This window comes from Piliocolobus tephrosceles, chromosome 2 (genome assembly GCF_002776525.5).
Source record: "Piliocolobus tephrosceles isolate RC106 chromosome 2, ASM277652v3, whole genome shotgun sequence".
In the NCBI taxonomy this organism is placed as follows: Eukaryota; Metazoa; Chordata; class Mammalia; order Primates; family Cercopithecidae; genus Piliocolobus; species Piliocolobus tephrosceles.
In genome coordinates, this window is record NC_045435.1 from 152,757,979 (window position 1) to 152,782,956 (window position 24,978).

The 24,978-nt window shown below is 38.8% G+C and overlaps 1 protein-coding gene across 1 annotated transcript in view; it reads left to right on the forward strand.

Annotated features, from left to right (window-relative positions):
* The window catches only part of LOC111539442 (collagen alpha-4(VI) chain-like), a 101,035-nt gene that overhangs the window by 28,408 nt on the left and 47,649 nt on the right, over nucleotides 1-24,978 (forward strand). The window contains 6 exon segments of the mRNA XM_023207245.2: nucleotides 13,008-13,079; nucleotides 14,385-14,411; nucleotides 15,805-15,849; nucleotides 18,143-18,196; nucleotides 21,176-21,238; nucleotides 21,594-21,659. Coding sequence (XP_023063013.1) covers nucleotides 13,008-13,079; nucleotides 14,385-14,411; nucleotides 15,805-15,849; nucleotides 18,143-18,196; nucleotides 21,176-21,238; nucleotides 21,594-21,659 — 327 coding nt within the window.

The window sequence follows — 24,978 nt, forward strand, 5'->3', positions numbered from 1 at the left end:
CATGAGCTAAATGGCAGATAATTTGTTACTATTACTAAGCTGTCTATTTTGTAAATGGTTAACAAAATAATTGGAGAGAATCTAAGACCATTCTTACTACAGGTCACTCAGATGCTTCTCTGTGTGGCTGAGAAGGTGGTGGAGTTATAGTTAGCCACTGATGGGCTTGCGTGTAACTCTGGACACACCCCTGGGGATATGCTTGGCAAACACAAGTTATCTATCAGTCATGTGATTGTCTGTGGAGAAAATGTATATTATAGAGAGAATTGTGAGCTAGGGGACTGGCATGTGATAGGGACTCTCTTTATTACGTAATATAAATGCCAGAAGTATTTTTAAATCCCATGGTTTTCAGTTAATTTTGAATTATGGAAAACCACTTTGCCACCGGTGCCTATTTTAAGGTTGATTCATGTATATACCACTGGTTCTCAAACATTTTGGCCTAAGGATGCCATTATATTCTTCCCCCCACCCTAACTTTATTGGGGTATGATTGACAAATAGAATTGTATAATTTAAGATGTACAATATAATAAGTTGATATATATGTATACATTGTGAAATGATACTAGAATCAAGTCAGTTAACATGTCCATCACCTCATATAGTTACCATTTTTTTTTGTATGTGGCAAGAACATTTAACATCTACTCTTTTAGCAAATTTCTAGTACATTATATAGTATTATCAACTATAATTATCATCTTGTACATTACAACCCCCAAACTTACTAACTTATAACTGAAAGATTGTACCTTTTAACCAAAATCTCTCCATTTCCTGCACCCCTCAACCTTTACACTCTTAAAGATTGTTGGGAACCTTGAAGAGCTTTTGTTTATGTGGTTTCCGTGTGTTATTATTTACCATATTAGAAATTAGAACTAAGAATATTAAAAATTGTTTCTTATTTCAAAATAACAATAAACTCACTAAAGTTAACATTCATGACATATTTCTTTATGAAAAATAACTGTATTTTCCCAAACAAAAAATATTAGTGAGAAAGCAGCATTGTTTGGCATATTCAGCTTATTAGGAGGCAGCTGAATTTCCAAACTGTCTCTGTATTCAGTCTGTGGTGATGTCACTTGCCATGTGGCTTCTTGATAACTTTACCACATACTTGGGAGAGAAGAAGAATGAACAACAAAAAAAGACATTTTAGTGTAATTGGAAAAATAACTTTAACTTTGTGACCCTCCCAAAAGTATCTTGGAAACAGAAGGGGCCCTTTGACCACGCTTTCTGAACCACTGGTATCTATGTTGTCATTGCTCCACTTAGAGGGGCACATTGTTTTATTATTCTGAACATTTAGGGTGTTGGAAAATAAGCAGACATCAGAGGAAAATGTAGCTGCTGAAACCCATGTAAGCTCATCCATTTCTTTTTTTTTTTTTCTTTTTTTGAGACGGAGTCACATTTCTTTATGTTTACAAGATAATTGTTCAACTTTTCTATTTATTTTTCCTAAGTAAGCATAGTCTTAGGTGTTAGAAATACATTCAGGAACGTGATTGATGGATTTTTGCTATTTTATTTAGAAATAATGAAAATATTCCTTCCCATATTTATTATGTTTTAAAATGTCCTTTAAGTGTTATTTTATTTTTTCTGCCTGGTCTGTGGTTCAATGAGCCCAGTCAACTTTAGGAGAATGACGTAAGGTCCATCCCACCCATTAGGACCATTGACTCCAATTCAGACAAACAGGATAAACCAAATTCTTGTCTGTCTAGAGCGAAAGATGGTTTTGTCCCCCTTCTTTACTGTGCCAACATTATAAAACCAAGATATTTTGTAAAGACCCTTTAGTACAGGGCTAGAAATATAATGCAAATGACATTTATAATTTAAAATTTTGTAGTAGCTATCTTAAAGAAAGTAAAAAGAAACAGGTGAAGTTAATTTTGATAATATATTTTATTTATCTCAATGAATCTAAAATATTATCATTTCATTAGTAATTAATATAAAAATTAATGAGACATCTTACTTTCTCTATACACTGTCTTCTAAATGTCACTTTACACTGAAGGCACATCTCAGTTTGGACCAGACACATTTCAAGTGCTCAATAGCCCCTGTATTTGACAGGACAACTCTAGCAGTTCTAGTTTCTTTTTAATGCATTTCTCACAAGAGAAGGTGACTTCACAATGTGTTGTTCTCTGAATGACTTTTAATGTTGTTGGCTTGAAAAGCTGGTCAGATTGGTCTACTCAACAGCAGAGACATCTCTGTGCAGATGTAGACCCGTTTCAGAATGGGGCCCATAAATTTGTAGGTTCAAGTTGAAAGCGTACAAGGACAAATAACTAAATCATTGTTCCAGTTACCCATAACTTACAGTCCCACTGCCCCCCACAACCCTCACAACTTAGTGGTGTAAAATAACCATTTTATTATGTTCACAGACTCTGTGGGTGGGGACACTGGAAAAGAAGCAAAAGAGGGGCCTCTTTCCTCCATGCCTGAGGTCTCAGTTGGGTTGACTAGACCATCTGGGCTCTAGGAGCAGGAGTTGGAGAATCCACTGCCCCTTCTCTCACATGTCTGCTGCTCTGGCATCTTAGCTGGAACTGCACAAGGACAGGTGGAGCTGGAACCGATAGGAAGCACTCCAGCAGGGAGGGTCCGTCCTGAGAGTGAGTGCTCCAAGAGACCAAGGCCTCTGAGCCAGCCTCAGAAGTCAGGCTGTAACATGGCTTTCTCATGCTGTTGGTTGCAAGCCAGTCACTGAGTCCGGACCCTGTTCAAGAGGAGAAGACTTAGACTCCTCCCCAGCATGGAGGAGAGGCATGGTCACAGAGCATGTGGAATGGGAGATATTGTTGTCTGGCTTTAAAAATATATATGTTATGAATGGGTGGTTTAAACAATAACTTATGCATTGGTTACACAGCAAAACCTTACTTATAGAACAAAGCCAGATTTTCTAAGGTCACCAAAATATTTATGTAACTTTGTTGTAACAAAAACATCTAACATTTGTTGACAGTTTTATATATGCCAGACACAGGGCTAAACATTCTTAGTTTCTTCTCTCTCTCTCTCTATATATATGTCATATATATGTTATGTCTCTCTCTCTATATATGTCATATATAGTCACATATATGTTATATATGACACATATATTTATTATATATTGTTATATATAATGTATAATATATAATATATAATATATTATTATATATAATGTATAATATATAATATAATTATATATAATGTATAATATGTTATATATAATATATTATTATATTTATATATGTTATATACAACATACATAAATATAATAACATATATACATATACACACATATGTATATATGTTATTATTATTATTCCCATTTGTCATAAAATAGCCAAGCATTTGAAAACCTTTTAGTGGTGTTAGTCTTTCTGTTAAATGATGGCTATTATTTATAGCTTTAAGCAAATACTGTGAGTAGATGAGAGACCAATTTTTAAACATTATAGAGTTTAGTATTTGAATTAGAAATACAATAAACTGAAAATTTGTTCTCCAAACCGTTTAACATACAGGCCCATATATAAAATACAGTTCTCATTTCTTCATATGAACATCCTAAAAAATGTTTTTACCCAATTAGAATGTATAAACTTTTAGGGATATAGGTAAAACAGGCAAATGTCTATTTTGATATAAATAAAATATTTCTATTTTAATTTAGTTATATGTAAGCATTTTAAAGTCTTTCATTAGGTGTAATTATATATTACATTAGAAAAGCTGCTTTTCTCTCTTTCATACTGTATCAAATCAATTTATTACAAAATTTTCCCATGTAGTTTCTGTATTAACTTCTTTATTATTACTAGAGCCGCATTTTGGAAACATCTCAGTTTTCTATAGTGTTTTGTGTTTACTTCTGCCTAAACTGTTTAAGATAAAATACTTTTAAGTCTATTTATGAAGTCTGTCACTGCAAATTTTATTTACAGCTCCAAAAACCCATTGCCTCATTTAGCTTGTAGAACTCTCTCTTTGTGGTCGCCACAATATAATAATGAATTCAGTTGCCTATAAAAGTCACTTTTATTTTTTATTTTTTATTTTTTTTATTTTTTTTTATTATACTTTAAGTTCTAGGGTACATGTGCATAACGTGCAGGTTACATATGTATACATGTGCCATGTTGGTGTGCTGCACCCATCAACTCGTCAGCACCCATCAATTCATCATTTATATCAGGTATAACTCCCCAATGCAATCCCTCCCCCCTCCCCCCTCCCCATGATAGGCCCCAGTGTGTGATGTTCCCCTTCCCGAGTCCAAGTGAGCTCATTGTTCAGTTCCCACCTATGAGTGAGAACATGCGGTGTTTGGTTTTCTCTTCTTGTGATAATTTGCTAAGAATGATGGTTTCCAGCTGCATCCATGTCTCTACAAAGGACGCAAACTCATCCTTTTTTATGGCTGCATAGTATTCCATGGTGTATATGTGCCACATTTTCTTAATCCAGTCTGTCACTGATGGACATTTGGGTTGATTCCAAGTCTTTGCTATTGTGAATAGTGCCGCAATAAACATACGTGTGCATGTGTCTTTGTAGTAGCATAATTTATAATCCTTTGGGTATATACCCAGTAGTGGGATGGCTGGGTCATATGGTACATCTAGTTCTAGATCCTTGAGGAATCGCCATACTGTTTTCCATAATGGTTGAACTAGTTTACAATCCCACCAACAGTGTAAAAGTGTTCCTATTTCTCCACATCCTCTCCAACACCTATTGTTTCCTGATTTTTTAATGATTGCCATTCTAACTGGTGTGAGATGGTATCTCATTGTGGTTTTGATTTGCATTTCTCTGATGGCCAGTGATGATGAGCATTTTTTCATGTGTCTGTTGGCTGTATGAATGTCTTCTTTTGAGAAATGTCTGTTCATATCTTTTCCCCACTTTTGGATGGGGTTGTTTGTTTTTTTCTTGTATATTTGCTTGAGTTCTTTGTAGATTCTGGAAATGAGCCCTTTGTCAGATGAGTAGATTGCAAAAGTTTTCTCCCATTCTGTAGGTTGCCTGTTCACTCTGATGGTAGTTTCTTTTGCTGTGCAGAAGCTCTTTAGTTTAATGAGATCCCATTTGTCAATTTTGGCTTTTGCTGCCGTTGCTTTTGGTGTTTTAGACATGAAGTCCTTGCCCATGCCTATGTCCTGAATGGTACTACCTAGATTTTCTTCTAGGGTTTTTATGGTATTAGGTCTAACATTTAAGTCTCTAATCCATCTTGAATTAATCTTCGTATAAGGAGTAAGGAAAGGATCCAGTTTCAGCTTTCTACTTATGGCTAGCCAATTTTCCCAGCACCATTTATTAAATAGGGAATCCTTTCCCCATTTCTTGTTTTTCTCAGGTTTGTCAAATATCAGATGGTTGTAGATGTGTGGCATTATTTCTGAAGGCTCCGTTCTGTTCCATTGGTCTATATCTCTGTTTTGGTACCAGTACCATGCTGTTTTGGTTACTGTAGCCTTGTAGTATAGTTTGAAGTCAGGTAGCGTGACGCCTCCGGCTTTGTCCTTTTGACTTAGGATTGTCTTGGCAATACGGGCTCTTTTTTGGTTCCATATGAACTTTAAAGCCGTTTTTTCCAATTCGGTGAAGAAACTCATTGGTAGCTTGATGGGGATGGCATTGAATCTATAAATTACCTTGGGCAGTATGGCCATTTTCACAATATTGATTCTGCCTATCCATGAGCATGGTATGTTCTTCCATTTGTTTGTGTCCTCTTTGATTTCACTGAGCAGTGGTTTGTAGTTCTCCTTGAAGAGGTCCTTTACATCCCTTGTAAGTTGGATTCCTAGGTATTTTATTCTCTTTGAAGCAATTGTGAATGGAAGTTCATTCCTGATTTGGCTCTCTGCTTGTCTGTTACTGGTGTATAAGAATGCTTGTGATTTTTGCACATTAATTTTGTATCCTGAGACTTTGCTGAAGTTGCTTATCAGCTTAAGAAGATTTTGGGCTGAGACGATGGGGTTTTCTAAATACACAATCATGTCATCTGCAAACAGGGACAATTTGACTTCCTCTTTTCCTAACTGAATACCCTTGATTTCTTTCTCTTGCCTGATTGCCCTAGCCAGAACTTCCAACACTATGTTGAATAGGAGTGGTGAGAGAGGGCATCCCTGTCTTGTGCCAGTTTTCAAAGGGAACTTTTCCAGTTTTTGCCCATTCAGTATGATATTAGCTGTGGGTTTGTCATAAATAGCTCTTATTATTTTGAGGTACGTTCCATCAATACCGAATTTGTTGAGCGTTTTTAGCATGAAGGGCTGTTGAATTTTGTCAAAAGCCTTTTCTGCATCTATTGAGATAATCATGTGGTTCTTGTCTTTGGTTCTGTTGATATGCTGGATTACGTTGATTGATTTGCGAATGTTGAACCAGCCTTGCATCCCAGGGATGAAGCCCACTTGATCATGGTGGATAAGCTTTTTGATGTGCTGCTGAATCCGGTTTGCCAGTATTTTATTGAGGATTTTTGCATCGATGTTCATCAGGGAGATTGGTCTAAAATTCTCTTTTTTTGTTGTGTCTCTGCCAGGCTTTGGTATCAGGATGATGCTGGCCTCATAAAATGAGTTAGGGAGGATTCCCTCTTTTTCTATTGATTGGAATAGTTTCAGAAGGAATGGTACCAGCTCCTCCTTGTACCTCTGGTAGAATTCAGCTGTGAATCCATCTGGTCCTGGGCTTTTTTTGGTGGGCAGGCTATTAATTGTTGCCTCAATTTCAGAGGCTGCTATTGGTCTATTCAGGGATTCAACTTCTTCCTGGTTTAGTCTTGGAAGAGTGTACGTGTCCAGGAAATTATCCATTTCTTCTAGATTTTCTAGTTGATTTGCGTAGAGGTGTTTATAGTATTCTCTGATGGTAGTTTGTATTTCTGTGGGGTCGGTGGTGATATCCCCTTTATCATTTTTTATTGCGTCTATTTGATTCCTCTCTCTTTTCTCCTTTATTAATCTTGCTAGCGGTCTGTCAATTTTGTTGATCTTTTCAAAAAACCAACTCCTGGATTCATTGATTTTTTGGAGGGTTTTTTGTGTCTCTATCTCCTTCAGTTCTGCTCTGATCTTAGTTATTTCTTGCCTTCTGCTAGCTTTTGAATGCGTTTGCTCTTGCCTCTCTAGTTCTTTTAATTGTGATGTTAGAGTGTCAATTTTAGATCTTTCCTGCTTTCTCTTGTGGGCACTTAGTGCTATAAATTTCCCTCTACATACTGCTTTAAATGTGTCCCAGAGATTCTGGTATGTTGTATCTTTGTTCTCATTGGATTCAAAGAACATCTTTATTTCTGCTTTCATTTCGTTATGTACCCAGTAGTCATTCAGGAGCAGGTTGTTCAGTTTCCATGTAGTTGAGCAGTTTTGATTGAATTTCTTAGTCCTGAGTTCTAGTTTGATTGCACTGTGGTCAGAGAGACAGTTTGTTATAATTTCTGTTCTTTTACATTTGCTGAGGAGTGCTTTACTTCCAATTATGTGGTCAATTTTGGAATAAGTGTGATGTGGTGCTGAGAAGAATGTATATTCTGTTGACTTGGGGTGGAGAGTTCTATAGATGTCTATTAGGTCCGCTTGGTGCAGAGATGAGTTCAATTCCTGGATATCCTTGTTAACTTTCTGTCTCGTTGATCTGTCTAATGTTGACAGTGGAGTGTTGAAGTCTCCCATTGTTATTGTATGGGAGTCTAAGTCTCTTTGTAAGTCTCTAAGGACTTGCTTTATGAATCTGGGTGCTCCTGTATTAGGTGCATATATATTTAGGATAGTTAGCTCTTCCTGTTGGATTGATCCCTTTACCATTATGTAATGGCCTTCTTTGTCTCTTTTGATCTTTGATGGTTTAAAGTCTGTTTTATCAGAGACTAGGATTGCAACCCCTGCTTTTTTTTGTTCTCCATTTGCTTGGTAGATCTTCCTCCATCCTTTTGTTTTGAGCCTATGTATGTCTCTGCATGTGAGATGGGTCTCCTGAAGACAGCAGACTGATGGGTCTTGACTCTTTATCCAGTTTGCCAGTCTGTGTCTTTTAATTGGAGCATTTAGTCCATTTACATTTAAGGTTAATATTGTTATGTGTGATCTTGATCCTGCCATTATGATATTAACTGGTTATTTTGCTCATTAGTTGATGCAGTTTCTTCCTAGGCTCGACGGTCTTTACATTTTGGCATGTTTTTGCAGTGGCTGGTACCAGTTGTTCCTTTCCATGTTTAGGGCTTCCTTCAGGGTCTCTTGTAAGGCAGGCCTGGTGGTGACAAAATCTCTAAGCATTTGCTTATCTGTAAAGAATTTTATTTCTCCTTCACTTATGAAACTTAGTTTGGCTGGATATGAAATTCTGGGTTTAAAATTCTTTTCTTTAAGAACGTTGAATATTGGCCCCCACTCTCTTCTGGCTTGTAGAGTTTCTGCCGAGAGATCTGCTGTCAGTCTGATGGGCTTCCCTTTGTGGGTAACCCGACCTTTCTCTCTGGCTGCCCTTAAGATTTTTTCCTTCATTTCAACTTTGGTGAATCTGGCAATTATGTGTCTTGGAGTTGCTCTTCTGGAGGAGTATCTTTGTGGCGTTCTCTGTATTTCCTGAATTTGAATGTTGGCCTGCCCTGCTAGGTTGGGAAAGTTCTCCTGGATGATATCCTGTAGAGTGTTTTCCAATTTGGTTCCATTTTCCCCCTCACTTTCAGGCACCCCAATCAGACGTAGATTTGGTCTTTTGACATAATCCCATACTTCTTGCAGGCTTTGTTCATTTCTTTTTCTTCTTTTTTCTTTTGGTTTCTCTTCTCGCTTCATTTCATTCATTTGATCCTCAATCGCTGATACTCTTTCTTCCAGTTGATCGAGTCGGTTACTGAAGCTTGTGCATTTGTCACGTATTTCTCGTGTCATGGTTTTCACCTCTGTCATTTCGTTTATGACCTTCTCTGCATTAATTAGTCTAGCTGTCAATTCTTCCACTTTTTTTTCAAGATTTTTAGTTTCTTTGCGCTGGGTACGTAATTCCTCCTTTAGCTCTGAGAGGTTTGATGGACTGAAGCCTTCTTCTCTCATCTCATCAAAGTCATTCTCTGACCAGCTTTGATCCGTTGCTGGCGATGGGCTGTGCTCCTTTGCAGGAGGAGATGCGCTCTTATTTTTTGAATTTCCAGCTTTTCTGCCCTGCTTTTTCCCCATCTTTGTGGTTTTATCTGTCACTGGTCTTTGATGATGGTGACGTACTGATGGGGTTTTGATATAGGTGTCCTTCCTGTTTGATAGGTTTCCTTCTGACTGTCAGGACCCTCAGCTATAGGTCTGTTGGAGATTGCTTGAGGTCCACTCCAGACCCTGTTTGCCTGGGTATCAGCAGCAGAGGTTGCAGAAGATAGAATATTGCTGAACAGCGGGTGCACCTGTCTGATTCTTGCTTTGGAAGCTTCCTCTCAGGGGTGTACTCCACCCTGTGAGGTGTGGGGTGTCAGACTGCCCCTAGTGGGGGATGTCTCCCAGTTAGGCTACTCAGGGGTCAGTGACCCACTTGAGCAGGCAGACTGCCCCTTCTCAGATCTCAACCTCCGTGTTGGGAGATCCACTGCTCTCTTCAAAGCTGTCAGACAGAGTCGTTCGCGTTTCACAGGCTTCTACTCCTTTAGCTGAGCCCTGTCCCCAGAGGCACAGTCTACAGAGACAGGCAGATTTCCTTGAGCTGCTGTGAGCTCCACCCAGTTCCAGCTTCCCAGCGGCTTTAGTTACCTACTTAAGCCTCAGCGATGGCGGGCGCCCCTCCCCCAGCCTCGCTGCTGCCTTGCGGTTAGATTGCCGCAGACTGCTGTGTTAGCAAGGAGAGAGGCTCCGTGGGCGTGGGACCCTCCCGGCCAGGTGTGGGATACAATCTCCGGTGTGCCGGTGTTACAGCGCAGTATCGGGGTGGGAGTTACCCGATTTTCCAGGTGTTGTGTGTCTCAGTTCCCCTGGCTAGGAAAAGGGACTCCCTTCCCCCTCGCGCTTCCCAGGTGAGGCGATGCCTCGCCCTGCTTCAGCTCTCGCTGGTCGGGCTGCAGCAGCTGACCAGCACCGATTGTCCGGCACTCCCGAGTGAGATGACCCCAGTACCTCAGTTGAAAATGCAGAAATCGCCGGTCTTCTGTGTCGCTCGCGCTGGGAGATGGAGACTGAAGCTGTTCCTATTCGGCCATCTTGCTCCGCCCCCCCCAAAAGTCACTTTTAAAAGTCCTATTTGCATGGCATTCAACATTTGTAATGGTAAGGTCTCACCCTGAAATATAATAAATACATTTCTGTTAGATTTCTTTACCTCCTTTTTTTTGTAACTGACCTGAAGGGTGACCTTCATAGCATTTCATAAACATTTCAAATTGATACTGATGGTGCGTCAGTACCATGCTGTTCAAAGTAAAGTAATGGAGATAGTACTCTGAAATACGAGAAATTGTGAAGGCTTTGTGGGGACTGTAATTTCAGACTGCTATATATATATATATATATATTTTTTTTTTCCTGAGGACTAATTTTGGGTAAACACATAATTATGTGTGTACAGCAACTGAAATTTTAGAAACTGGGAATAGAAGTCACAAGAGTGGGTTAATTTCTTTTTCTTCACAATGTTCTTTTTAATTAATTGTGGTCAAATACATATAACATAAAATTTACCATCTTAACAATTTTTAAGTGTACAGGTTAGTGGTATTAAGTACGTTGACATGGTTGTATAACCATCACCATCATCCGTCTCCAGAAATCTTTTCATTTAGTAAAAGTAAAACTCTGTATACATCAGACACTCACTCCCTCTTCCTCCAGTCTCTGTCACCACCATTCTATTTTCTGTTTTTGTGAATTTGACTACTCTAGGTACCTCAGATAAGTGGAATCATACTGTATTTGTATTTTTGTGACTGGCTTACTTTACTTAGCACAATGTCTTCAAGATTCATCCATGTTCTAGCATGTGTCAGAATATCCCTCCTTTTTAAGGCTACATAATATTCAATTGTATTTATATATAGACACACCACATTTTGTTTATCCATTCGTCTGTTGACAGACACTTGGGTTGCTTATGAATAATGCTACTATAAACATGGGTGTACAGATATCTCTACCAGACCTTGCTTTTAATTCTTTTGGATATATACCCAGAAGTAGAATTCCAGGATAACATGATAATTCTATTTTTAATTTTTGGAGGGACTGCCATACTGTTTTCCACAGCAGCTACACCATTTTACATTCCCACCAACAGTGGACAAAGGTTCCAATTTCTCCACATCCTTGTCAACACTTATTATTTTCTGCTGTTTTTTTTTTTTAATAGTAGCCATGCTGAGTGGGTTTATTTTTAGTTTTGTTAAAAATAAATTTTTCCTTGATGTCTCTGTTTTTATTGAGAACATTTGTTTTGTATATATCAACTATTTTCTAATAAACACAACTGATAGCACTATACATTGCAATATAGTACAGTAGATATGTTAGGATTACATTTTCCAGATGAAGCTTAAACACCACACATTGAAGCTAAAAATACAGATAGACTAGGAAGAAGGGAGGAAAAGACATTTACTTAGCATCTACTGTGTGTGAAGCCCTGCATTAGGAATTTTGTATTTATTATCACATTTAATCTTCATCACAACCCTGCTAGTACGTGTTAATACTTTTGTTCTATAGATGTGAAAGTAGAAACTCAGAGAGAGTAAGTGCCTTGTTAAGGTTGGAGAGGGTTGGAGATGTGTCCAAAACTGTTTCCTGATGCCAGAAGCTGTGCTTTTCTCATTATCTATTGCTATCTAAGTATAAAACACCTCATTTGTTCAATCCATATACTTTGTGAAGTATTTCCAATACAGCATCTCGTACATTCAACGAACAATCCTATGAGATGACTAGAGTCAGTAAGTATTATCTAGATCCACATTTATAAATGGTGAAAATTGTGATTCATGACATCAGGTGCTTTTGTCTAACCTCACACAACAGGCTGGAAGCAGAACTAGAACTCAAATACACGCCCTTTCATTCTAGATCTGTAGTTCTTCTAATTTTGTTGTGTGCCTTTTTACTGTCCTGAACAGCATATGTAGTTATCAACCTAATTAAGTCAAAGTTAGACATTACAAATGTAGACTGTCTTTTGATTAAAGCTCATGTGACGTGCAGTACTTTCCAGTTAATATTTAATCAACTTGGCAAAAGGCATGATATCTATCATTCCCTTCCTAATCTAATACCGAGATGAAAAGGTTATATTTATTAATATAATTCAGTAAGTAATTCTTCAAATCCTGGTTGAATATCTATTGTATGATAACAGATGCTGTGTTTGGGGCTAGAAATGCAGCAATAAAGAAATGAGACATTGTCTTTGTCTCCATGAACCTCATAATATAGCAAGAGATTCTGATGTGTAAAACCACATTTCACTATGATATGTGCTGATTTGTATCTTCCAAATACTACAAGGAATCTGAAGGGACAGTTGGGTGGGGTCAACAGAAAAAGCTTCTCAGGAGAGCAGGTGACACAGGACCTATATCTTAGGAATAGGTAGGAATTCACCTGGAAGAGAAAGGGTCAAATAATGGTTTATTCCTTGAGGGACCACAATGAAACCTCCATCCAATTTCAGCTGCCTGAAGAAAATGTTCAGACAGACCTTCTGTTTTATCTGAATTCTGAAGTTTTGCCCATATGGCTTAACTGAATTGATTTAAAAATGCAGATAGTTTGAGTTTGTGTGGTTTGGAGTCATCTCTATGAGCAGTTGACAGATTAACAATCTGAGTGCCTTGGAGGTGTCCTGAGCAGGTCTTTGAGGTTGTAAAAGCAACTGTAAGAACCAAGTCTTTTTTTGGTCATTTTGAAGGTCCTTATTGCTGGCTTGAATTGGCTGGTGGTGATAGAGACAGTTGCTTGTGTGCATTCATATGTCTTCTTCTTCCACAGGGAGAACGAGGCCCCTGGGGTCTTCCTGGACTCCGAGGTGAGGAAGGATGCCCTGGTATGAGGGGACCTAAGGTGAGTGTGACCTTGAGCTGTGGGATTCTTTCTCTTTCTTGGCTTCATCCCTTGAGTTTGCGGAAAACCATAATTCTTCAGCATAGCTATGGAGTCTTAGCTCCTCCTCAGATTAAAGGTTTCCCGGAAGTAAAGCCTGAGAAAAAGAGTCAATTGCAAGTATTTTACTGGGAGATAATTCTAGTAAGCATTAGTAGGGAAGTAAGGAAGTGAGATAAGGGGGAAAGGAGGCCTGAAAAGGGTACATTATCAATCAGATCATCTCTATGGGTAGATGGAGCTTAATCCTACTGAAGAACTCTGGCAGCCAGAGTTGAACATGCATCACAATGTACCCCAGTTAAGGGGTGAGGGAGCTGGGGTGTTTATACACCAAATCCCATCAGGAATTAGTTAATGGCAGCTTCCAGGGAGTATTAGTTCCTAGCACTTTTAGCCTGTCTTGCATGTCGGTAGAGCAGGCCCTGGTCCCTGAAAAAACCCTCAGAAAAGAGTGACAGGTGCTGGTGGTTGGAAGTAGGATTGAGAACACTAAAGGTTTCTTTGTTTTGTTTTTATTTTAATTTAAGTTCTGGGGTACAGGTTTGTTACATAGGTAAACATGTGCCATGGTGATTTGCTGCACCTATCAACCCATCACCTAGGTATAGAGCCCAGCATGCATTAGCTATTTTTCCTGATACTCTCCCTCCCCTAACCCCATCCCCCGACAGAGGCCCCAGTGTGTGTTGTTCCCCACCCTGTGTCCACGTGAAAACACTAAAGTTTTAAAGGTTAAAGGAATACAGGTGTACTTTTTCGGCTGGTGGCATTAAATGTCCCTCAACTGCCCAGGATTGGAGAATCTTTCTTAATAAAGTAAAAAAAAATTCTACAATCTAAGAATCCTAAAGAGAGTTTTCCTAACCACAATGACCATGTTCTGTATACCTATCAAAATACTCTTTCAATTAATTTTTCCTGTTGTTCCTTGAAGCCCTCTCATGCTTGCTAGCCAATGTGTTCTCACTTTTGTTTGAAAAATATCATCATTTTAATAAGGGGCATTTAATAAGGGGTTGTTCCCTTTCATTCCTACTATGTGAGGAGTTGCAAAGTGCAATTTTCTCCAGGTTCCATGCAAAGGAGGGTAGTAGTAACCAGGATGCTGTAATGCCCACCACACTTGCCAGACAAGGCATCTTCATTTTGATCTAGTATTGTAATTGTATTTTCTTCAAACCAGGGAACATATGGTTTCCTAAATGAAACAAGGCTTAAAAATCTCATTCAAGCTCAATTCTTTTGATCTCTTTCTAACTTTAGGGAGCAAGAGGATTTTCAGGAGAGAAGGTAGGTTATCTCCTTTACCCTTTTAAACTGGATAGCAGTTTCTTTGGGAAATGCAATACTTATTTCAATTACATTTCTTTGCCTGAGTGAGGTGAGGCTTCAGACTTTTAGACAAGAGAATTTGTCAGATGATATAAATAGCCAAACTTCCATGCTAATGAGTAACTATTTGTAAGACATGTATTTCAAGTTTAAGGCAGTGACATATTGTTTTCAAGCCTCGCTGACTCTGTATAAAAATTGGGCCACTGTATTCATCACATGATGGTCTAGAAGTGTTGGTCCTGAATCTAGGGTGTAGTGGGCTGGGTCTGGTCAAGATGGGTGTCAAATGGAAGAGGTGTGCTGGGATGAGGTTGTTAGGAAAGGAGTTGGCACAAGAAGGGAATGATTTACACTCAGATTCAGAACCATAGTATCCATTTGCTGATTCACTCACTCGAAAAGTATTTATTAGATACCCACTCTGTTCCCCACATTATCCTAGGGAGTGGTTACAAAATGATGCACAAGACAGACAAGGGCTCATGGAGCTTCCTTATTCATGTTTTCTGGTACCACTGATTAACCTCCTGTGGCCTGTGGCAAATATACCTTCCTTGTAATTCTAGTCCAAGAGTTTGGTATACTTATTTTTATGTATAACTCAGCTGTGCTTTGGTTAAAAAAATGCCTGAAACTTGATTTTCTTTTGTAGACAGTAGGAGTAAATCAACTATTTCACACATGTAAGTGTATTTTATTTTGTTTGTGAAACTCTGTCTTTTTCTTTAAAAGATTCTTCGTAATGAATATATTATTGGTCATTTTGGGATAGTTGGCAAAATGAAGGGCCCACAATTTGAACATTTGACGAGATGTCACCATGTCACTGCCCAGTTTTACTCTCATCTCCTAATTAACCTCAGTTTTTCACTTCCTTTCTTTTTTTTTAAATTTTATCTCCCAAAATGCACACACACCCAGTTAGTTCCTCCTTAATCTGTGAACTACCAGGTTTCAATTAAATTAACTAATTCAGGCATATTTGCCATCTTTTTAAAGAAGGTCAATGACCAAAAGACCGTTTTTAGCATTTGACAATCAGTGTTGCATTTGGTCTTGTGAAACAGCTACTTGTTCCAAGTGCAAAAGTTTAAAGGGAGTCTTTCTTATCCACTCAAATTTTAAGGTTAAAAAATACATATACATTTTTAGCACCTGAAGCTATGAGGTGAAACAGTATATAACCCTAATAACTATTTCAGGAAGAAAATAATCATTACTTTTTAGTAACTGGGTGCAGTATATAAGTGTTACAGAGTCTAGATTCTGTATCAATTGAAAAAATATTAGCAAAGAAATTAACATCAAAGAAATATTCACATACACCTGTTTCTCCTCTGCTTCACAGGGCAACCCTGGTGAGGAAGGAGTTGATGGCTTGGATGGAGAACAGGTGCAGAAGTTTCTCGTTTAATGTCTTCCTCTCTATTAACCTGGCATTTATACTCCTGTAGAGAGTACAGCTTTTCATGACTAGCTAGAATTTTTAACATGTATACTCAACAATGTTTAATGTTAATCTATGTATTTTTCCTCATCCTCAAAATACAAGGACTCTAGAAACTTTAATCAACTCCCTCCCATATTACATATTATTGTATAGTATTTTATTTCCATCTTGTTTTTGTTAAATTCTGCCAATTACACATTCTTATTGTTTTATATAGTCAATGCTTATCCAGCTTTACCCTCATGTTTACTCATCTGACTGATGCCTTCCTTGTAGTCACTGATACCTTCAAAAGAACATGAAAAAATCATGTTTCTTTTGCTTAAGGCACAACTTTTAGAATTTCCTTTAATGCAATTCTAAAGGTTAGTTTGTTGTAAACTCTTCTTGTTTTTGTTTTTCTGAAAATCTCTTTGAAAGATAGTTCAGTGGGTAAGCAATTCTGGTTGATGGTTACTTTCTCTCAGCACCGTGAAAATGTAATTCCAACCATGGCACGTGTATACCTATGTAACAAAACTGCACGTTATGCACATATACCCCAGAACTTAAAGTATCATAAGAAAGAAAAAAAGAAAAGACTTGGAAAAAATACGTAAATGCTGTGGCTCAGAGTGTAAAAAAAAAAAAAAAAAGGAAAATGTAATTTCAGTCTTCTGGCTTCTGTTGTATTCTACCTTTCATTATTGCCATTAAGAAATTATCTGTCAAAAGGATTGTTCTTTTGTAAGCAACTTTTTAAACTGCGTAGGCTGCTTTAAAATGTTCCCTTTGATTTTAGCTTTTGACAGTTTCAATATGATGTGTCCAGGTGTGGATTACTTTTTATGTATTGTGGTTGGGACTTGTCAGTCTTTTGAATCTGAGTGTTTATGTTTCTTACAAAGTTTGGAAATCTTCAGGACTTAATTTCGAAATTATCATTTTGAAATTTTATTTTTCCTTTTTTCTGTATTATTTCTTTGCAGAAATCTAATTAGAAATTTGTGAGAACGTCTCATTTTGCCCCCAATGTCTCTTAACTGCTCTTTTAAATTTCTATTTTTTTGTCATTCTGTGCTGCATTCTGTATAATTTCTGTATAGTTTCTAGTTCACTAATTCTCACCTCACTTGTGTTTAATATAATATTTAATTTGTCAATTGAATTTTAAATTTTAATTATATTTTTCACTTCAAGTAGTTCTATTTGATCCTTTCTGAAATCTACTTGATCTCCTTTTATAGTAGGTTATTTTATTCATTCTCTTCTAATTATTTAAACATACTAAATATCCTCATTTTATATTCAGTATATTATAATCCCAATATTTGCAGTCACTGCAGGTCCGATTTTGTTGTATGTTGTTTCCACTGGCTTCTCCTTCGTGGCATCTCCCTCATGTGTGTTGTGACTTTTGATTTAAATTCATTTTTTGATGAAACATTGTCTGTGAGACATCATTAGGGCCTGAGTTGAGGTTGTTTGCTTCTGTCATGTGTTCGTAGTGGCACTACATTCTGGGACCACCCTAAAATAAATTGTCAGCTTGAGGCCCTTCACACTGCTCCCCCCAACACACACATGCACACACCACACACACACAGACGCACACACACACAGATGCACACAAACAGACGCACACACACACAATTACAAGAAGCTCATAGGACTGCCATGAGCTACTTGCCTGCATTTTTGCTTTCTCCTTATTATGAACCATAAGGATTTTTTAAAATCCGATTTTTTTTTTGAGATGGAGTTTTGCTCCTGTTGCCCAGGCTGGAGTGCAATGGGACAATCTTGGCTCACTGCAACCTCCACTTCCCGGGTTCAAGTGATATTCCTGCCTCAGCCTCTTGAGTAGCTGGGACTACAGGCATGTGCCACCACATCTGGCTAATTTTGTATTTTTAGTAGAGACAGGATTTCTTCATGTTGGTCAGGCTGGTCTCAAACTCCCAACCTCAGGTGATCCACCCGCCTCGGCCTCCCAAAGTGCTGGGATTACAGGCGTGAGTCACTGCATCCAGCCTTAAATCAGATTTTTAATGTATAAGAAATATATTTTAATTTATCTGGAATTTTAAATTTTCAGTGGGAGGGTTATTCAAAACATCTAATCTGTCACATTGTCAGAAATAGAGTAGTAAAGGTACTTTCTACTCTTGGCTAGAATTGTGAAAATACATAAAGAAAAATTTTAGTAGGACTAATAAAAGACAGGTTGTCTGTATGTTCATTTTTCTTTTTTTAGGGTAATCGTGGAATCCCAGGGTCATCTGGAGAAAAAGGAAATAGGGGAAATCGGGTAAAGTATGATGATATTCTTTCATTTTCCTATTGAGTAACCTGATGTGGATAGTTTATTTTTAAACTGTGGGAAACTGTGGGAAAAAATCATCTAGTGGCTTAAATCCTATGGAGTTAAATGGAGAGCTAAAGGGCAATTAATATGGGATAGCTGTTTGGAAGATTCACCTAAGGTATGACTCTGCTGATGGTGGAATGAGTAATGTAAGTCCTGTGACTTAACCTTTGGTGCTTGAGAAGAGTGATCATGTCACTCCTTATCTCTCAAGCTTCTCATGGCTCCCTGTCGCCAGTGATTTAGTGTTACATCCAAGGCCTTTCAACCACATTCTTTACAAATCTCTGTCAAGAAATATCTTCCCAGGCTCACTGTCTCCGAAATGTTGCTTATGCATGTGCACCTCTGTGTCTTTGCTCATGCCAGCTGCCTTTTCTGGAATGCCTTTTTCTTGCTTCCATATTCAGTGCTTAATCTGAATATCACCTTTTCCTCAATGCCCACTTCCTCTTTTTCTTCCTCACAACAGCTTCCTTGGCATGTCAGTTTGTAGTGATCTTTGCCTTCTCTACATCCTTGCAATTATTTATACTATCGTTTGACAGTGATTACACACTTCCTTCTGATGGTAATTCTGTTTCCATGTAAGGGATGGCAGATACCTAGCATATGTCCTACAACCTTCCCTTCCTGTGCCCATGGCAGACATACTAACCAATTATGGGATCCAACATGGCTGAAGGATTCATCTCAACACAGCACTATAGTCAGCTTCTATTGATTGATAGGATTAGACATAAAGGGTGTAATGTATTTGCTTATGCTTCTTTGTACTCCTCATGAAATTAGACTAATGCTTTTACTCCAAGGGTGCACAATTAGTGATGTGGATTGAATTCCTGATGGGTGAAACAGGGAGAGTCAGAAGACATGGCTCTTTATTGAGGTTTAATTTCTAACTTGAAGTTTATGGATCAGACTTTGGAAAGGTGGGAGATACCATACTTTCTTAACACTGGAGAGCCTTCAGTTTCAGCTACATTTAGTTAAATTCAATAAACACCTGTTAAGTGTTTACAATAAGCTACAGGATGTAACAATGGTGCAAATAAAGAACCAATGGGAGCACAGTGACTTGGAGAGGAAACTAGACTCCCTTTTCTTCATTTGATCAATCATCAGAATTTATTGAGCATCTATTGTAATCAAGACATGATTCTAGAATAGGGAACAAAACAGACATGGGCTCTGTATCTTAAGATTGGCCTCTATGGGAAAAGATAGACATGAATGAAATAATCCTGGAAATAGATATAATATTACTGCTGAGATAAGGGTATGGAGAGGAATATGGTGGGGGATTTGACCCAGCCTGTGCCATCAGAAAGACTTCATTGAGGATGTGAAAATGGGATGAAATTTAAAAGATAGGTAACAATTAAGGAAGACAGAGGGAGGCAAGAGAGCAACTTCTATACTAAGGCCCTGTGGCATTTGAGCAGGTGCCCAAGGGTGGGGAGGACTCTAGCTTTCCAGACAATGCAGGAAATCAAGACATTTTTCACTCAGACCTCTGTGAGAGGGACTGGGAGAGAGACACAAGGTATTCTAGCTTAAGAAAAAGGCTCAAGGAAAGGGTTAGAGTTAGAAGAAATCATGATAGGTTTGGAAAAATAAGGATCCTAATTTCATAGGAATGGAGGATAAAATAAAAAGTATAAAGAGTAGGGAGAAAGCCTGAAAGGGCAATTTGGAGTCAATTTAATGCTACGTTTGGGAGTTTTGTTTCTGCTGAGTAATCAAGGGCTATCGGAGGTTTATAGGCAAGGAAGACACATGTTGGAAGCTGTAGGTTTGGAAGATTACTCCGACAGTCCAGTGACTGGGTCAGATAAAGGGGGGTCTAGAAGTAGGGTGAATCATAATGGGAACCATATGCCTAACCACTTGAATTTATTCTTCTATTTAATCCCTACACTGTTTCTGTAAGTTAGGCATATCTGTTTCATAAATGAGAAAATGGAGTCTTAGAAAAGTCAAAGAAAGTTGCCTATGTAGGAAATTAAATAGCAGGATTGGAACTTAGAGTTATCTAGCTCCCTTTTACCATTATATTAGGCCAGGAAAGAGATAAGGAGGCATCTCAAGTAAGATTATGAGGTGGCTTCTTTTGGAGTCTAGAGAACATTTTATTTCCTTTGTGTCTGAAAGCTGTAGAACAGTGATCCCATCTGTTCATCATGCACACCCTCCAGCTCCAGGCACGTGATGTCATCTGAGGAAGGCACCTGTGGTGGAGCCGCTCCCCAGTTCATGGCTCTGTAGGCACTACTACACAGGAATGGCACTGATCATGGCAGGGTTTAAGGGAAGCATCATTTACTTATTATGTCACAATCCTATGACAAGTTTCTTCACCTCTCTGGTTTCCTATCTACAGTAGTCAGGAGCTCTGGAAACATTGTTCTCTCCCTTCTCTTTTTCATGAGATCTTGCTCTACCGCTGCTACCCATGCTCATGATGGGGAAAGCCCTGCTCACCACCACCCCCTTTTTAAACAACAACAACAACAACAGCAACAACAACAACAGCAGCAACAACAACAACAACAACAACCACCACCATGTGTTTCTGTGTGGAGCATCACCAAGGGGTGGAAAGATCAAGGAATTTGATGGTAGGGAGACCTAGGCCCAACTTCCTAGAATCTCAGGTCGTGCATAATGCAAATCTGTGAATTCCTGAGTTGTGAGGGTTAAATGAGGTAACACACACCTAGGTCCAGGCATATGGCAGATAGCCAGTAAAAGTATGTCCTTCTTTACCTTTCAATCTCACCTCCTTGGCAATGAATGCTTTAAAATTCAAGTATTAAGTTGCTCTTTTCATTTGATTCTTATTTTCCCTCTTAATGTTCTCTTCTCCCTAGGCAATATGTCATTTTTTAAAGTGACACATTTTTTTCTTTGTGATTTAAGGGCTTGACAGGACCGCCAGGACAACCTGGAGAGCGTGGAGAGCCTGGATTAAGGGGAGATCCTGTGAGTGATGTTGGGCGATTTCTGCTGCTTTCATTCCAGGGACTGGAGAACTGTTTGCTCATGACACAAAGGCAAAGGGCAATTAATTCTTCATTAATAAAGCACCTGCTCACCTTATCTTAGTATTACAACAAATAAGAGATTTGAGGGAAAAACTTACAGAAAAGTTGAGTTCTTAAAAAGGTTGGAATTTTAATTGCATTAAATGTCTGAGATTTTTGAGCAGGTCCAGATAATAAAAAGGGTCCACTTTAGTCGTACCTTATTTTTTTGTTTTGCTTTGTTATAAATAATTCTTCCTATAATTTCTTTTCTTTTCTGTCCATTTGAGGTAATGAACCCTTTATTTTCTCAGGGGGATCCTGGAACTAATAGCTATGTCCAAGGCCCTAAGGGAGAAAAAGGAAGGCGTGGGCATCAGGTAAGATGGTCTGTTTCCTTGGGGGGACTACATGGGAACAGATGCTAGCTGGGGCAGAAGACTTGGGCATTCTGGTAGGATCAGCGTAAAAAACCAGAGAGCAAGCCTGTGGGAATCCGCTATCTATGGAGATAGAAGCTCTGAATGCCAATCTCCACTGACATCCTTGTCCTTGCATACTTAATTCATAGGGTTTTTTTTTTTTTTTTTTCTATACGAATCCTATCTCCTACAAGATTACATCCTTTGTCCTTGGTTTCCTCATCTCTAAAATGAAAGCACCAGACTCAATAATGCCTAAGATATTTCTAGTTCCTAAATTCTCTATCTTTATAATGATGTATTGATTTAAAAGGTACTCTGGGTCATTACAGTGCTGGCTTGCTTTCTGTCACAGGCAGTGCTGATTGATGTGAACTGGGTATTAGCCATTTTTTAAGGTGAAATCCTTGCCTAGTTCTGAAGACTAGAAGCACTGTGATAGAAGGCATCACAGAAGCAAAAAGACTTGTTAACTTTGATCAATGTTAACTTCTCGGCAGCCAGTTTTAGATTTTCATGTCCTAGACATTAAAATGTATGATTCTGAAAAATGACCAAAATAACCCAAGTGCTTCAGTCCTCATATCTTTCCTAATTTCCAAGCATGAGGTCTGCATAGCAAAATGTTTGCAGTTGGAGAGGAACCCCTATTACTTTGAGCTCCAGTTTTTCATCCTTTGACAAAACTATAGGCTCAAAGGGCACAGGCTCTCTTCTCTAGCTAGTTTGCGTTCCTTTTATATATGTCTAGAGCCTGAGAAAAATACAGTTTATAACAAGGTCATTATTATGTTGCTTTGTGAGAAAACCAGCATGACTTGCTGCAAGAATCTCATCCTGCTGTTCATTGCAGTTGTTCTGGATAAACCCCATTGAGAGAGTTTCCTGTTGAGACCCTCTCCTGTGAGTTGGCATCAGACAGCCCCGTAAATAGCCACTCAATCAGCTATGGAATTGAGCTAAGGGAGCAGCAGGACAGCAACCCTTAACCCATGTGGGCCCCAGTTTCCTCATCTGGAAGGAGGGAAGGAAGATAGAGAAACCGTTTCAAAACTTTCATGAGTTGTAGTTGTTGTGAGAAGAAATATCATGATCTGTCTATTCAGGCTGGTTCTCTGATTTACTCAAGGTTTTACCGCTGGGAAGGAACCTAAGCCTCTAGACAAACTGTACAGCGCTGTGTACATCACAGCACCGCAGCCACAGCAAGAGCTGCATGTTCATGGCTTTCTGAGGTCTCCATCACTGAGTTTAGCCAAGGGTTAACCTTGAGCACCAGATCCCTACTTGTACATGCAAACAAAAACTGCAACCCTCTGGGGCAGTGCCGTGACATATTCCATTTGTGTTCCCTATGGTTTCTGCTCCCATGCTGGGCCAAAAAATGGTAGTAACTAAACAGTCTTTTAATAGACTTAGATAACATAAATCACTCCCACCAGCTGTATTACCCTGCAGCTGGTAGATGCTGACATTCTAGCCCAAGCTTGTCCAACCCACTGCCCATGGGCAGTACGCGGCCCAGGATGGCTTTGAATGTAGCCCAACACAATTTGTAAACTTTCTTAAAACATTATGAGATTTTTTTCTCTTCTCTTCTCTTTTACTTTTTCTTTTTTCTTTCTTTCTTTTTTTAAAGCTCATCAGCTATCGTTAGTGTTAGTGTATTTTATGTGTGGCCCAAGACAATACTTCTTCCTCCAATGAGGCCCAGGAAAGCCAAAAGATTGGACACCCCTGTTCTGGCCTGTTAAATGCTGTTGGGAGATAGCTCTTCAGGGGGCAACCGCTCCTTTCTGACATGAACCAAAGAGCGGATTAAATGTTGCAGTCTGGATGGAGAGGGTTTCCTGATGAAGCAGTCTCGCTGACCAAGCAGAATAATTTTATTATATACCTAATTTTGGAGAAAGCTTGGAGAACCAATCATGCCAGTCAGAAGCGAGAAAGTAACACTTCTGGAAAGAAGGAAAATCAATACAACCTTTTTGGAAGGCAATAGGCAATACACATCAGTCATGAGTTAGGATTACTGTTTTTTTTTTTTTTTTTTTTAGTGTTTTAAAATGTACAAATGACAGAAAGCCTGACTAGCAGTGTTTAGCTAATACACGTGTTTTATAACCCCAGGCATAGGTGATGACAACTTTGGCACATCAGTTGATGGTCCCATTGAGCCTCAGTGATGTCGTCAGGGACCTGGTGCCTTTCCTCCCACACTGCCATCCTCAGCATGTCAGCCTTCGGTCCCTAGGTTTAGCAGCTCCAAGTGTTTTTGTCTTCACCTTTACATAAAATGCCAGGAGAAAAGGAGCTTTCCTTTCATCAAATTACTCCCAGCAATATTCTCTCTATTGCTCATCAGCTAAAATAGGCCCTGTGCTCCCCACCAGCCCTTGCCCCATTTCAAGAGATCCAGGGAAAGCAAGTCTCCCACAAAAGGAAATGGGATCATCACAGTTGGCTTAGGCCTGTCGTAATTCATCCCTTGGAGCCGGGTATGTTGTTGCCCCAAACAAAACTAAAAAGACCAGACAGATTTTCTTAGCACAGAGGAAGGGAGGGCCTGTTTTATAGGCCACCAACTGAGTCTGTCACAGCTTTAAGATGTGTATGTCAGCTGGGTGCGGTGGCTCACGCCTGTAATCCCAGCACTTTGGGAGGCCGAGGCGGGTGGATCATGAGGTCAGGAGATTGAGACTATCCTGGCTAACACGATGAAACCCTGTCTCTACTAAAAATACAAAAAATTAGCTGGGCGTGATGGCGTGCACCTGTAGTCCCAGCAACTGGGGAGGCTGAGGCAGGAGAATGGCGTGAACCCAGGAGGCAGAGCTGGCAGTGAACCAAGATCGTGCCACCGCCTTCCAGCCTGGGCGACAGAGTGAGACTCCGTCCAAAAAAACAACAGAAAAAAGATGTGTATGTCATTTGATCTACCCTTTCTAGTCCTATAAATTTATCTGGAAGCTAATCATGGTGCAACACAAAGATTTAGCTCCAAGGATCATCATTGCAGTGATTTTTAAGGTAGTAAAACATTGAAAATAATTAAATACCTAATAATAAGGGATTATTTATGTAAACAATGCTCTTCCATGCAGTGGAATAGTGTTAGGCCATGAAACATAATGTAGAAGACAATTTCATGATATGGAAAACATCCATGATGTAATATTAAGTGAAAAAAGCAGGTTACAACCCCATATTTAACACGAGTCCAAATTTGTAGAATATTTCTATACCACCAAAATTATGTATTTATTTTTTATTAATT